At 35.4% G+C, this 16,800-nt stretch overlaps 1 protein-coding gene across 3 annotated transcripts in view; it reads left to right on the top strand.

Moving 5' to 3' along the window:
• The window catches only part of FAF1 (Fas associated factor 1), a 508,536-nt gene that overhangs the window by 216,239 nt on the left and 275,497 nt on the right, over positions 1 to 16,800 (top strand). For all 3 annotated transcript variants that reach the window (XM_027059229.2, XM_015070778.3, XM_015070768.3), the window contains one exon: positions 2,069 to 2,160. In XM_027059229.2, coding sequence (XP_026915030.1) covers positions 2,069 to 2,160 — 92 coding nt within the window. The remainder of the gene's footprint in view (positions 1 to 2,068; positions 2,161 to 16,800) is intronic.

The raw sequence follows: 16,800 nt of genomic DNA, 5'->3' as shown, positions 1-16,800 counted from the left end.
GACCATTACCTCTAGTAGAGCATAACCACAAACATAATGTTATGTCTTCTATTTTTCTTCCCCTTCTAACAATCACTGCATTCCTCTAGTCCCCTTGATAACAAAACTTTCCCCAGAGAGTTGTTTATATTTCTTGTCTCTAATTTATTTATCCCCATTTCTCCTTGGCCCAGTCTAAGCAAAGAATTGCTAGTGCTTCTGTCAAAGTCACCAGTTTGTGACCACGTGACTAAATTCACTGGTAATCTTGTCCAGTGTAATGACTTTTAAGTGCATGTGTATGCACAGCTTTATATCTTTAGTTTATATTTCCACTCCAGACCTGTTCCCGGCTTTCCAGATTGATATATCCACTTGCTTATCTTCTCCATTTAAATGCTTGATACACATTTCAAACTTACCTGCCCAAAATGGAAGTCTTCATCTTCAGTCTTGCCTTTGAATTGATACCAACTTCATCTTTCCAGTTACTCAGTCTAAAATCTTTAGGACATTACTGACTCCTTTCTGTCAGAAACTGTATCCAATATGTCGGGAAATCTCTTTGATACTATTTTCAAAATATATCTAGAATCCAGCTATTTTACATCACTTCTATCACACTGGTATAAACCATTATCATCCTTATCTTAGTATATTCCATTAGTCTCTTCTGTGCTTCTGTCCTCCTCTGCCAACCCCTTCCCAAGTGTTTTCAACACAGCTAACAAATTTATGTATGTATGTATGTATTATTTAAATGATTCATTTTAACATGAATCATTTAAGTAATCCTGTCACTTCAGTAGTTTCCCATTTCATTCAGAGTAAAAGTCAAAGCCCTTACATTAGCCTAAATACCTCAACATATTTCCTGTCCTTACCATCACTGTTCTTTCTGTGACCCATCTCAGTCAGTGCTCATTTGACTTCAGTTACATCAGACTCTTTGTTGTTCATTAAGTATTTCGTGCTGGTTGTTTTCTTTGCCTGTAATATTCTTTTTCTGTATATTCTCATGGTTTACTTCCTCACCCCTTTAAGTCTTTGCTCAAAAGCCATATTCCCCACGTGAGAACCACCCTCACCACCCAGTGTAAAATTACATAACTCACACCCCCATATTCTTCATCCTCCCTTCGCTGATTTATGTTTATTCCAAAGAATTATCAAGTTTTAATATTCAACTATATAGGTTGCTAACTTTATTTGTTCGTACTAAACTGTAAAACTCTATACCATCAGGGGATTTAGACTGTTCTGTTCACCACTATACCCTCAGTGTTTACAATTGTCCTGTCACAGAGTAGGTAGCTCAGTAAGTATCTGTTTAATAAATATGTATGCCCTGGGTTACGATGTAAAGATGTAAAATGTGTTTCTTAATATGTTTTTCTGTCAAAAAAAAAAGTTTGAAGTATGTTAGTAAGTTTTTACCATCAAGTTAGGAGTGCAAAAGGTATGTAGGGTTTTTATGGCAAAAAATTGTACTAAAATTTTGTGTGGCTTTCAAGATATAGTTCAGATGTATCACAAGAGTAGTTTATTCACCCTAGATGGAATATTTTAACAAAAAAATTCTCTGGAGTAAGAGTTAAGGTACCCAGGTAACACTTACTAGAGCCCTTACCCAAGTCAGTTTACTTCTTGGGCTGCAGTTCCTTATCTTTAAAGTCTTTGGGTTGAGGTGCTTGCTTATAATCTTTTCTAGGTCTTGTGATCTCTGAAAACCTACAGTATGCTAATTTTTGTTATAATGATCCTTGAAGAAGTGCGTATTAGTTTCAAGGATATACTTCTTTAATGAAGAAATTAATGACTCTCAGCTGTGTTCTTATCTAGTTGTATTTCATCATGAGCTAAAGAATTTGCGTTTTATCTTTAATGTTTATACTTATATACTCACTTGTATATGGGAGAAACAAATTATTTGGATTCAGTCATTCTGCATTATCATATTTAGGAAATTATCAAAAGATGAAAAGGTAAGCTATAATATTGAAAAATTTTCAAGAACTTTAGGGAAAAAATGAATAATGTACAATCAACAGTCATTTTTTTTGTTTTGTTTTTAATTTTTCTTTTCCAGACGGTCTTAAAATCGCTACATTTGCCAAAAAACAACAGTCTTTATGTCCTTACACCAGACTTGCCACCACCTTCATCATCTAGTCATGCTGGGTAAGGTGTTTACTTTTCCTGGGAGTCTGAAATGGAAAGCTTGATTGTTACATTGCTTTAAGCTGTATGTAAATATCAAAATGAAATAGAATCAAAATCTTGTTGAAGCATAAACTTACCACCAACTATTAACTATATAAAATTTCAAACTATTTTGGTCTGGATGGTTTGTTTGATTTTAGTGGTGGAATTTTTTTCCAAAGAAAATCTTTAGCAAAACTCCATTATGGAAAAAGTAGTCAAAAATGCTACTGCTCTGGGGTGTCTGGGTGGCTCACTTGGTTAAACGTCTGACTCAATTTGGCTGAGGTCATGAGCTCAGAGTCCTGAGATTGAGCCCCATGTCAGGCTCTGTGCTGAGCACTGAACCTCATTAACATTTTCACTCTCTGACCCTCCCCAGCTTGTTCCATCTCCTTCTCTAAAATTTAAAAAAAAAAAAAAAAAAGTGCTGCTCTGTTTGAAGGGGAGGGACTAGTATTAGAAGGAAGAGATTGAGTAAATGGAACTCTAGCTTTCCCCATGGCTAAAGAAGGCATACTTTTGAGGGAAGTTCATCAGGTCCTGCAGAATAGGGTTTGAAAAGCACTGATACATTTTTGTTAAGCTTTTCTATTTGAAATAAAGAATCTTATCCTTTTTTCATTATTCTTGAAACTCAAGACATTTATAGAATGATTAAAATATTTCAATATTAAATTATATATTACATTGTTAATGCTAGATAAAGCAAACTGATCCAAAGTAAATGATTATGCCAGTAATAGAGTAATAATGTTTGTGAGTACAGTATCACTCCAGAACTACATTTGGTTTTAGATTTTCACAATTTTTATACATGTTTCTTTCTTTCTTAATACAATTTGGTGATTTTGTGTGGTAGAGACCTGTGTGCTTAAACTATGAATATTGTCAACCTTTTCCCCTCCCACCTATGAAATATCTTTATTATTATGTATTAGAAGGAAAAAATTACTTTTTCTCTCATACACTACTCACAGAATACTTCTGGCTATGAAATGTGTGGTGTTCTTTCCCTCCCACACCAGGCGATTTTTCAATACCAGTTCTACAATTTTAATTTAATTCTGATATTATCTACCTGAAGACAGCATAAAATCCCATAGGTTCGGGGCTTAGTCCTCTAAAATTGTCCCCACATTAGACACAAGTTCAATATTTGGAAATATTCCTTCCTTTTCTATTTTTTGGAATAGTTTGAGAAGAATAGGTAATAATTCTTCTTTAAATATTTGGTAGGCTTCACCTATGAAGCCATCGGGTCCTGGACTTTTGTTTTTGGGAGTGTTTTGATTACTGATTCAATTTCTTTGCTGGTAATTGGTCTGTTCAAACATTCTATTCATGTTTCAGTTTGGGTAGGTTATGTTTCTAGAAACTTACCTATTTCTTCTGGGTTGTCCAATTTGTTGGCACATAGTCTTTCATAATATTCTCTTATAATTGTGCTCCTGTGGTGTTTGTTGTTACTACTCCTCTTTCCTTTGTGATTTTATTTGGGTCCCCCCCCCCCTTTTTTTTTTTCCTTGATAAATCTGGCTAGAGGATTATCAATTTTACTGATTTTTTTTTTTTTTCAAAGAACCAGATCCTGGTTTCATTGATGTGTTCTATTGTTTTTTTAAGTTTCTTTATCATTTATTTATTCTCTAATCTTTATTATTCCCTTCCTTTGACTGGTTTTAGGTTTTGTTTGTTCTTTTTGTAGCTTTAGGTATAAGGTTAGGTTGTTTATTTGACATTTTCTTGCTTTTGAGGTAAGCCTGTTTTGCTGTAAACTTCCCTCTTAGAACCATTTTTGCTGCATCCCAAATGTTTTGAACCATTGTATTTTCATTTTCATTTGTTTCCATGTACCTTTTAATTTCTTCTTTTATTTCTTTGTTGATCCATTCATTGTTTCATAGCATGTTATGTACTCTCTATGTATTTCTGTGCTTTCCAGACTTTTTTTTCATGTGATTGGTTTCTAGTTTCATAGCTTTCTGGTCAGAAAACATGCATGGTATGACTTTGATCATTTTAAATTTGACAAGACCTGTTTTGTGGATCTCTTCTGGAGAATGTTCCATGGGAACTTGAGAAGAATATGTATTCTGCTATTTTAGAATAAGATGTTCTGAATATATCTGGTAAATCTCTCTGGTCTATTGTGTCATTCAAAGCCATTGTTTCTTTGTTGATATTCTGTTTAGATTATCTATCCATTGATGTAAGTGGGGTGTTAAAGTCTCTTCCTAGTATTGTATTTTCCTTGATTAGTTCCTTTATGTTTGCTAGTAAACAAACATAGTAAACACACATTTCATAGCCAGAAGTATTCTGTGAGTAGTGTATGAGAGAAAAAGAGTAATTTTTTCCTTCTAATACATAATAATAGGTCTATCTAGTAACTATTTTAGGTCTATCTAGTAACTATTTGGGTCTATCCATTATGGATGTATAAAATTTATAATTGTTATATTTTGTTGGATTGTCCTTTTTATTATATATATAGTCTCTTCCTTTGTCTTTTGTTATAGTCTTTGTTTTAAACTTTATTTTGTCTGATAAAAGTATTACTAATATGGCTTTCTTTTGACAATTTGCATGATAAATATTTCTCCATCACCTCACTTTCAATGTGCTGGTGTCTTTAGGTTGGATTATTTTGTCCATCTATGTATTGTTATTTTATTACTTGTTTTGTGTTTGTTTCTGAAGATTTTCTCTGATCCTTTCCTGTCTTTCTATCTTTCATGGTTTGCTGGTTTTCTTTAGTGATATATTTGTATTTCTTTCTCTTTATTCTTTGCATATGTATTAGTAGTTTTTGATTTGTGGTTACCATTAGGTTTGTATATGACACCTTCTGCATATAGCAGTCTATATTAAGTTGATGGCCTTTCAAGTTTGAACCAATTCTTTATTCCTCTTCTCCCAGGTTTGAGAAATATGATGTCATATATTACATCTTTTTATATTGTGACTTCCTTGGCTGGTTGTTACAGATATATTTATTTTTGCTATTTTTGTGTTTCCCACCTTTATCATGTCACTTTTGCCTCTCCACTCAAAGAGTCTCTCAATATTTCTTGCAGGGCTGGTTTAGTGGTCATGAACTTCTTTAGTTTTTGTTTGTTTGGGAAACTCTTTATCTGTCCTTTTATTTTGAATGATAGCCTTCCTGGATAGAGTCTCCTTGGCTGCACATTTTTCCCATTTAGCATTAGAACTTATCATGCCATTCCTTTCTGGTTTAGAAAGTTTCAGCTGAAGTATCCCCTGCCAGCCCTTTTGGTTTTCCCATATAAATGACTGTCTTCTTTTTCTTGCTGCTTTTAAATTTTTTTCTTTATCGTTGTATTTGGCATTTTAATTATAATATGTGTTGTTGTGAATCTGCTTTTGTTGATTTTGATGGGGTTCTTTGTGCCTATCCTGGCTCTGAATATCTGTTTCCTTCCTCAGATTTGGGAAGTTTTCAGCTATTATTTCTTCAAATAAATTCTCTTACCCCCTTTCCTTCTTTTTCTTCTGGGACTCCTATAATGCTAATGTTACTATGTTTGATGGAGTCACTGAATTCCGTCAGTCTTCTCATTTTGAATAATTCTTTTTTCTCTCTTTTGTTCAGCTTGATTATTTTCCATTACTCTGTCTTCTAGGTCATTAATTCATTCCTTTGCTTCTTCCAGCCTGCTGTTCATTCCATCAAGTATGTTTATTTCATTTATCAAGCTCTTTATCTTTGCTGTTATTCCTTATCTCTGTGTTAAGGGTCTCATTCATGCCTTCTACTCTTTTCTCAAGTGCAGTGAGTAATTCTCATGATCATTACTTTAAATTTTCTATCAGGCATGTTACTTATATCTGTTGCACCTAGAACTCTGGTTATGGCCTTGTCCTGTTCTTTCATTTTTTATAAGTTTTTCTATCTTTTCATTCTGTCTTAATTTCTATCCCTATTTCTGTGTGGTAGGTCAGCTATGTATCCTGTTCTTGAGTATAATAGCATTCTGAAGAAGAGATCCTGTAGTGCCCTGTTGTGTATTATTCCTTCTCCCCCAGGGTCTGGTGATTCCAGTAGTGTCTACAGTGTGTTTTATGTGCACTCTGTTGTTTCGTTCTGGCTGCTTTATCCCCAGGTCAGTCATCTGTAGAGGTTCTCTTTGCCTGTTGTGGGCAGTGTTTGGCCCTTTGCCTGAATGTGACACCTTTTAACTAGGTGTGCTCTGGTGTATTTGTGAAATGAGACCTGTTGCTACCACTGTGGAACTTGAAGCTCCACAAAACTCCCGTGTTTGGAGATAAGGTGTGAGCACAGGTTTGGGCTGATCTTTTGGAGCCAGAGGCTCCAAACAGCCAGAGGCTGTCACACTGAACTCTTATACAAGCATGACTGGGAAGGGTGGTTCTTTTGGAGCATGGGGGTGGGGCTTGGTGTAAGCAAGTTAGGTCATGAGTGTCCGTGCTGCACTGGTCCCTGCAGGTGGTCCGTGACCCTGCTCATGCTGAGGGGAAGTGAGTGAAATGGTGTTGGTCTGTTCCTTTGTTCCTATAGTGGTGTCTCTGTGAATGCTGCCTCTCTGGGATGTGCTCTGAAATGAGCAAATAGCCTGCCTACTGTGTGCCCCAGGTGGTCTTCAGATCACTGTTTCCATTCTATGTGTCCCTGGATTATTTGACTGCCTTCTCTCCAAGAGCATTGCAGTGCCCTTTGGGCTCTATTCCCCCAAGCTGGATGACCTTTAAAACTTCAGGCTTGGGTTGCCTGGGTGGCTCAGTCAGTTAAGCATCCAACTCAATCTTAGCTCATGTCTTGATCTCACGGTTGTGAGTTCAAGCTCCATGTTGGGCTTCATGCTGGGCATGAAGCCTACTTAAACAAACAAACAAACAAACAAACAAACAAACAAAACTTCCAGGCCTTAAGATCTACTAATTGTAGGAAATCTGGCCCTTTTTGCTTTCCTAGCCAATTGCTATGGGAATTTGTTTTCCCCATGTGCTCCCCTTTGTGCTGGTCTGTCTCTCACCTTTATCCGAGACCAGGGATCCCTTCTCACCACGGCAGCCACAAATCCAGTTTTCTCCCAAACCGTGTCTCCACATGTCTTACCTTCTTTGATTGGCCTCTTCTCTGCCTTTCATTGTGGAGTCTGTTCTGCCAGTCTTTAGGTGGATTTCTAGGGTATTTAGGATGATTTGATAATTATCTAGCTGTATTCCTGGGACAAGGCAAACTTCAGGTTCTCATACTCTGCTGCCATCTTCCAACTTGGCTTTATGGATTTTTACCAAGTTATACTGATGCTGTTTCCTTTGTTGGAACAGTAAGACAGAAGAATTCAAAGCCAAACAGAAGATACAGAAGCACAAACTATCCGGGGGGGGGAAGGACATGTAGAGGCTCCTTGTAATGAAAAATCATATCAATCCATATTTTATTAAAGTCTAACTAAAATCCAAGTTGTTTTTCTCTTAGTGTGTTAATCTAATGTATCTTTCAGTAAAACTAGAGATTATTTTCCCTTTTTTTTGGTGATGTATATCTGAATTTTGATTTCATGGGAGACCATTAAAAAATTCATTTAGAACCTTAAAAGCTAATGGTTATAATTATTTTTAACTTGTGATTTTAATTTTTTATTCTACCAAATAAAAATAAGTTTTCAGGGGCACCTGGGTGGCCCAGTTGGTTGAGTGTCCAGCTTCGGCTCTGTTGAAGATCTCATGGTTCATGAGTTTGAGTCTAACATGGAGCTCACTGCTGTCAGCATGGAGCCTGCTTCCAATCTTTTGTTTCCCTCTCTCTGCCCCTCTCCTGCTCATGCTTTCTCTCTGTCTCAAAAATAAATAAAACATTAAAAATATGTTTTCAACATTGTAACTGTATAGTAGACTCTAAAAACAAATTTCCTATTGAGTTATATAATATATCATATTATCTAATCTGGTAGATAAAGTTTGTAATTTGTTACCTAATTTATAATCTAAACAGGATAAAATAAGGGGTAATTCTGATTCTTAATGTAATTTGAGAATTGGCAAGTGAATAGAAGAACTCTGGAATTGGTTGTTGTAAATAGGAGAATTTATATATATATATATAATGTCCCCATTCCTTTCTTCATCTCAGATATGGGAATTTTGAAAAAAAAAATAGTTTTATTTAGGTGGTTCATTTGATGTTTAATTGGTTTTATTATTATTTTTTTCTCTGAGATGAGTCAATGTATATTAGAAGATGGAGAAGAGTTGGATAATAACCTGCTTGTTAATTGCAGTGGAAGACTATGATGAGGTCCTGCTGCTAGATTTTACCATTGCAGTTCCAGTGAAATGGCAAACTTTAGGTTCATTCTTTATAAAGTATCAGTCTTCTATAATCAGACCAGGCAATATGGTATTATAGTGTCACTCCTAGACAAAGTTTATTATAACCAAGTCAGGAAAGTATTATGATTGTAATCTATTTCTCCAGACAAAGGACACTAAGGTATAATGAGAAAAATCCTAGATTACTCTCCCAGTTTAACTGCGGCCCTAGATTTTTCATTTATAAAATGGGAAGCATTGTTTTTAGTTATCAGTGTGGTTGTAAAAATTCATTAAGCAGGAGTGGTACATTATATGTAAATGCATAAATTACAAAGCACAGTACATAAAATGATTTATTTATGCTGATAAATACCATTAGTAATTAGTAATTACCATTAGTAATTTATTAAATAGTAAAATAACCCCGCTAGTATGCAGCGTGATTTTGATTCATCTATTTTATAAATGAGGAAATTGAGGTATTTAGAAGACTTTTGGATTGTTCAAGGTCAATAGTAAATACTTCTCACTCTGAAGTCTCTGTGACTCTCCATCTAATATGGCTTTCGGATTCTTGACACAAATGTATAAGACTTTAAAGATGTCTTCTCTTGGGGCACCTGGATGGCTCAGTCAGTTAAACATCCAACTCTGAAGTTTGAGTCAGGTCATGATCTCATGGTCGGTCGTGAGATTGAGCCCTGCGTCGGATTCTGTGCTGAGTGTGGGGCCTGCTTGGGATTCTCTCTCTCCCCCTCTTTTTCTCCCTGTCCCTCACTTGTGCTTGCACTCTCTCTCAAAATAAATAAATATTAAAAAAGTAAATACGCCTTTTCTTTTGGAGGCAGTTGTTTAGATTGAGATTTTTTTTCCCCTTGTAATTGTTATATACTCTTTGAAGGGCATTACATTAGTTCACTCATTGTAGTTCTTCTCAGGAATATTCATGAAATTTCAGTGTGTAATTCCCTTTTTTTTCCCAATGTATCCTTAATCATTTATTAAAATGTAGATATAAAATAACATGCTCTTAAATTATTTACTTATAAACCATTTTATTTTCAAGGTTTGATGAGAACTGTAGATAAAAATTGTTTTAATGTTTGTTTATTTTTGAGAGAGAGAGACAGAGACAGATGATGAGTGGGGAAGAGACAGAGAGAAAGACACAGAACTTGAAGTGGGCTCCAGGCTCTGCCTGGTCAGCACAGAGCCCAACGTAGGGCTTGAACTCAAGAATGGCAAGATTGTGACCTGAACTAAAATCGGATGCTCAACCAACTGAGCCATCCAGGCACCCCAAGAACTGTACATATAGAGAACAGTACATTTTAAACCGTGTCCTATAAGAATTTTTTTCTTGATTTTACTACCACTAGGGGGTGCCTGGTAATTGAGTCTTTTATGTATTTACAATTTCTGAAAAAAGAAAACATTAAGAGCAGAAAATTATATATAGATCTATAATTACATTTAGAATTATATTTGAATGTAAATTATATTTTTCAGGAAATAGAATATCAAGCTTTCTGAAAATTTAAGAGCAAACTCTTTAATCATAACCTTTATAACAGTTGAAAATCATTTAAAAACACTTTTTAATAAGATTTCACTAATTAATAGGTGAAATAGTACCTCAATGGCAAAACTTCAGACTATACTATCAGTGATAGTAAAATTAGCAAGGGGGAAAAAACCCAGTTAATTATACAGGTTTCATATTATTATAGGAAAAATTTTAGTCTATCTAAGATTTATTGGTTACATAGTGAATAAAAATAAGTTCTGTTTTCCTTTTTTTTAAATTTTTTTTAATATATGAAATTTATTGTCAAATTGGTTTCCATACAACACCCAGTGCTCATCCCAAAAGATGCCCTCTTCAATGCCAATCACCTACCCTCCCCTCCCTCCCACCCCCCATCAACCCTCAGTTTGTTCTCAGTTTTTAAGAGTCTCTTATGCTTTGGCTCTCTCCCACTCTAACCTCTTTTTTAAAAATAAGTTCTGTTTTCAATGAGCTTATATACTTTTCATTAAAAGTGTTAGGCTTGTTTTTTAATTCATCTCTTTACAGAAACTTTGCTTAGATACGACTCACTCTTAGTGTTCTGTCTGCCACTCAGGTTGATTCATTCAGTAAGCTTCTCTTTCCATCTACTCTAAAGGTTGGTGTTCCTGGGAGTTCTGTTCTCAGCAGTTCCTCCTACTGTAACGTCTCCCTGATACCTACTCTCAGTCCTTCACTTTCCAAATATATATAGATGACACACAAATACCTATTTATAAACCCACATGTCCTAGTTGCCAATGGAGCTTTTCACTGGTGTGTGTCCATATGCAATTCAAAGTCATGTTTAGAACTGAGAAATGTGTACTACTATATATTTTTTTTATCTTAAAGTACAATGGTTCAAAATACTGCAGTGTAGTCCTATTAGGATGATAATGATTTAACAGGTCATTGAGTTTGACATATAAGTAATTGATGACTTTTTTGAGATTATTTCTGATAGAAAAAATGAGAACCAGATTATAGTAGATTTTAAGAGATAAGAGAGAAGTGAGGAATTGGAGTTACTGTTATTTCAGAAAAGTCAACTATGCAGAGAAGAAGTTGAAGGATGAGTAGCATCAAGAGACTAGAGAATTAGACGAGGAGAAAGACACAGCAGATAAGAAAAATTTGAAAATATAAAACCAAAATTAGGGCTGTTGCCAAAGAGGGCATGGGAGTGGCTTAGCTCCCATGAGCTAAGTTCCCATGATCGAGAGAGAGAAAACACAGATAGCAGGTATGTGTGACTGAGCAAGGATGTTTTGGTCTCTCTTCCTCTTCTTATAAAGCCACCAATTCTATCGGATTAGGGCCCCACTCTTAAGACCTCATTTAATCTTGATTACCGCTTAAAGACTGTCTCCAAATAGTCATATTGGGGGTTAGGGATTCAACATAAGAATTCTGGTTGGGGAGAGGGGAAATGCATTTTAGTCCATAGCAGGGATGCAGAGTGGAGTACAGGGTTTAAGTATGGAAATGAAGTTAGCTAGCAGGTTTAGTGACAGTAGGAAAGATAGGAGAATAATAGATTGAAGCAAATGGAGAATGTTTCTGGGTTCTGGCTTTTTGGAGCTATTATAGTAAAAGTTAGTGACAAAGTACAAATTATAGATAATGACTGAGATAGAAGATAAGTAATAGTTACAAGAATAAAAATGTTAAGTATGAAGTTAAAGTGCTTGGTAGGTGGCAGTGACACAACATTTACCATTTATAAAGACAGGTTTTTTTTGCCAAGTCTTTTATATATATATATATATATATATATATATATATATATATATATATATATTAATGTATGTATATATAAATATATATATAAATGTATGTATATATATATAATGTATATACATATGACATATATATATGATATTAAATCTTCACAATAAATCAGAAATATTATTAACCAAATTTTGTAGATGGGGAAACTGAGTTAGGGGTAGTGGTGAGGTGGTGAGAAAGAGTGATTATTGGGAGTTCATTTAGGTTCTTGTTTGAAGAAGGCTAGATAGCCTAATTAACTTTAGTCTGTATTAGAAAAAACATACACCTAGGTATAAATGTTATAACTAAATGGGATAATGTTAAAGAAGAATAACCTGCATACTTCTAGAATAAGAAAGAGAATGGTAAAACTTAGTGCATCAGCAAACAATAATATGAAAAAAGGAGCACAGGAAACAAGGAAAGTAGACAGAAGAAAAACAAAATATGGTAGCAAAAAAAAGAAATCAAGTATATTGAAATGTCAGTAAAATATTAAACTCTGCTATTAAAAGCTCTCATATAGGAGTTTTAAAAATAGTCCACTATATGTTCTTTACCAGAGAGACATTTTTTGAAGAAATGGCATAGAAAAGGGAAAATAAAGGGACAGAAAATGATATTCTAGCCAATATTAATTAAAAGAATGTATAGCATTCTTTTCACAACACAAGTTGTGAACTTGTGTGTACAAATCAGCAAAATTGACAAAATCACCGGAAGAAATAGATTAACCACAATCATATACAAACATCTTTCAAAAACTAATGAATTAAACAATTGTATTCTTGCCAGCTGTAGAAGATTTGAATAGCTGAATTAAACACAAGTGCAATACTAATGAAAATTGGCCATGTACTAGAACACAAAGCTAGTATCAAAAAATTGCTATCATACTGACTTCATTCTCTGGCCATCATGCAAGAAAATTACAAGTGAAGTTATAATAAAAGATATTTCTGAGATCCTCCATACTTTTGGATACTACAGATAATTTATTTCAAAAGTATAGGTTAAAATGAAATCATAGTAGCAATCACTGGATACTTAGAAATGAACATAACTGAGAGTGCTAGATACTAAAACTTAGAATATAACCAAAGTGGTACTTAGAGGGAAATACTTAATCTTAAGTCCACTAATTAAAAGACAAGAAAGATAGAAAACACTTGCATTGTATGTTCAACTTAAAAAAATAGAGAAATAACAACAGAGTTAACCAAAAGTAAATAGAAGAAAAGAAAGATTAAAAAGCAGAAGTTATTGATAGAGGTAATCAACATCAAATTAACTCTGTTTGGAAAGTCAAGACAGGAAAAAGTAAGAGGCAAGCACAAATAAAAATATCAGAAATGAAAAAGGGAACTTAACTACAGATTCATAAAAGTTTTCATAATAAGGTAACTATTAAATAATACTAAAGCAAGTAAGAAATTAGTAAATTTTAAAACAAAATTATACATAAATAATAACAGAAGATCTTAAAAGTGTCCCATAAATGTAATGAGCTAGGCAGCCTTCACTTCTTGGCATGAGGTTAACCTTTATTTTTGTCTACTGTTCCTTATGGTTTTCCCCATCAAAATATGTAGTAATGGAAGGAGCTCTGGCTTTATAGAACACATAGACTGTTCAGTCCTGTATTTGCCTGACACTGGCCTTTTGGCCTAAGGCAACATTTTTCCTCTATAAGTCTTAGTTTCCTTAGTATTATTTCATGTACGGCTATCTTCTCCAATCAGATCCCGAGCTTTGAAAAGCAAGGGGCACCTGGGTGGCTCAGTCAGTTGAGCGTCCAACTTCAGCTTAGGTCATGATCTCTCAGTCCATGAGTTCGAGCCCTGTGTCAGGCTCTGTGCTGACAGCTCAGAGCCTGGAGCCTGCTTCCGATTCTGTCTCCCCCTCTCTCTGTCCCTCCCCTGCTTGTGCACTCTCTCTCTGTCTCTCAAAAAATGAATAAATGTTAAAAAAAAACTTAAAAAAAAAAAGAAAAGCAAGAACATTCTTAATGAGCATATTCCTCAACTTATGAAAGTGTCATGTATGTAAAAGGCCCTTAATAACAATCATTTGTTGTAATGAATGTGAGAAGTTTCATGACTAATTGAAGAATGTCACTTTTGGTTCTTGCATCTGTACTCTCTCCATTGGCTGTTGTGCTAGTTGTCAAATTCATCATAAGGTGTTTTTCAGATAAGTTGAGAGTCCTATCTATCATGTTATTTATGCAGGATGTCAATTTTTCACTCATTTACCAGATATAGATTGAGTGCCATCTTACAATATGTTAAGTTATTGTTCTAGGTGCTAGAGATATAATGAGAAACAAGCTGACAAGGTGCTTGCTTTCATGCAGTTTACAGTATAGTACGTGTAGAGGTGGGGGGACAGGCAAGAAACTATAAAAAAAACAATAGATGATAGTAAGTGCTTTCTAGAAAACCAGAATAGAGTGGCATGATAAGAATTGGGTGGCTACTATAGGTTGTATGCTCAGGAAAGGCCTCTCCAAAGATGTACTGTTTAAGTTGAGACATGAATGGTGGAGGAGCCATTAAAGTGAAGAGCAGAAGAAAAAGTATTTTAGGTGTGGGGAATAGTGCTGAAGCTTTCAGGTCATATGTAAATATTAGTTGGAGGTTGAACATTTTGGATTGGGTATTACTAATGATAACTTGCTAGAAAAGGACTGAGAAGATGTCTCGGTAGAGTCTTGGGCAGTCTTTTCACCTTGCTTTGGCCTTGTTTTAATAGGTGATGAAAATGTCCAGTTCCATTTTAGTTATATAGGTTTTTTTCATTTTATGGAAAGGTGACAGAAAATAAGGTATCCCTGTGTAGTTGTCCCTTTTGTAAGTAGTAACTGAGTCTTTGAACTTGGCCTTCTTATACTCGGAGGATGGTTCCAGTTAATATTTTAATGACTTCCATGAGTTTGTTTTTGAGCTCTGTCACGCAGTCAAGCATATGGTCCTCTTGTGTGGCCTCTGAATTGTGAAGTTGCTGTTAACTATGACTTCGAGTTCATTGCTATTGTATAAGCAGGGTTAAATTCAGGGTGCTAATTGGGACTCTTGTGTTAGTTGAGTAAACCACTAGTGTTAAAATATATGACTTTTTTTTTGGTCCTTGGAAAACCATTGGTGTGGGAAAGCAGGTGACAGTAGTCTTGAATTAAGCAAGAGTAGGGTGTTATATTTTCCAATGGGTGCTGTGGAAGGAATCGAGGAGTAATGAGTCAAAGGTATCTTAGTTGTAACCCCAGCTCTGCCACAGAATCATTGCGTGACAAAACTATTTTAATGGCTAAACAAGCACCCAATGGAGTATGTGGTTTAGACTTGAATCCTAAGTGGAGTCTTTTACCTCTTATTCCAGATCTAAATCTTAGGACCCACATACTCAGGTAGTCTAATAGTAAGAGTTATGACTGGGTCTTTAGAGCCTGATGGGCTATTGCAATAGGCCTGCTTCACCAACCTAGTCACAGTAGGAAAGACAGCTTAGGGAGTTCATGGCAAGCTTTGTCCAGGTGTATCTACCACAGAGGGTAAGAAGTGGGAGAGAATTCATTGTACTAGGGCATAGGAAGTGAAAGAGGAAGCTGCTGGTTTAGTCCTTGCCTTCTGTGACTCCTAACCTAGTACAATGTGACCTTGTGAATAATTGCAATAGTCTCTTCTTTTCTTCCTCTGGGAGAAACAGGTCTAGAGTGGGGAAAAATACTCTAAGTATTCTCATTAAAACTTCCTTTATGGGGAGAAGCAGCATGGGCAGAAATAGTATACTCCCTATGAGCAGAGGCAGAAGTGAAGAAAAGCAGATGAAACACCATTCTTCTCAGGGTCCTTGAGGTCTCTAACTCTCCACATTTCATATGTGTTTCACTATACCCATTAAGCATGGTATATATAAAAAGGGAAAGACTGAAGTATTCCTCCTCTGTCCTTAGCTTCTTATAACTATCCAGCAGTTGTGGTAGTAAGTATCCACCTGTGCTCCTAGCCTTGGTTCTAGCTGAGGTGTATTGATACTCATATAAACGTAGTATGCCTTTTTCTTTTTCTTTCTCATTCTTGTCTCTTCCACCCTGTACTGAAACTCTACTTGACTCTCATCTTTCCCTCTAACCCCAACGAAGAAAGATAACTGAGAAGCACCATGTAATTTTGTGGGATTCAGTTACTTGAAGGACATTCTGAAGATGCCTCCAGACTCTATCCTTTTTCTATTTCCCCAACACCTCACAATCTCTGCACAAATGTTTATTTGTGCAATATTGTAATATTGTAATTTGTGCAATCTTGTAATATTTTTCACTCTTTTGTGTGTTTCCTGCTAAGGTATACTTCCTTATGCAAGAAGAGTCACACCCACAGGGTTCTGACTTAGAATGAGAAGAAAGCTCTCATTCTAAGGGTATCGTCTTTGGAAGGAGTTAAAGCAACCATCTAATCCAGTCCTATTTTATGACTGGAAGAACTAAGGTACAGAAAGGAGAAGTTAGTCTGTTAGGCCTTAGCTTTTTCATCCAGAGTGATCAGGTTGATAATTTCTGCCTCCTGGGACTTTGGGGAGGGGCATTGTGATTAAATAAGATAGCTCATGTGAGCACTGTGCAGGTCACAGAGCTAGTTAATGGATGAGCGAGGACTTGGCTGTCAGGGAACTCTTAACTAACTCTAAACCACTCATTATAGTGCCTCTGAGCATGCTCAAAAGGTCAGAGTGAATATGGTCCTCAATATAACGTCTCACTTCAGCCTGGTTCATGTGTAAAGTAGATGCTCATAATATCCTTTAAATGAAGATGGACAAAGTGATACAGCTTCTTTAGGAAGAGGTGAACAACTTCCAATGGGGGGCTTTTTTTGTCTAAGTATTTTTATTTTCAAACCCGAAAAAAAAAAACCCACACAGTAGGTTTTATTGTCTAAATAATTTTCTGACATGTTATTTGAAATGGTTGTTCTATGAGTGTGTCTTCTTCA

Source organism: Acinonyx jubatus, chromosome C1 (genome assembly GCF_027475565.1).
Source record: "Acinonyx jubatus isolate Ajub_Pintada_27869175 chromosome C1, VMU_Ajub_asm_v1.0, whole genome shotgun sequence".
Taxonomy (NCBI): Eukaryota; Metazoa; Chordata; class Mammalia; order Carnivora; family Felidae; genus Acinonyx; species Acinonyx jubatus.
This window is presented reverse-complemented; position numbering and strand designations above follow the sequence as displayed.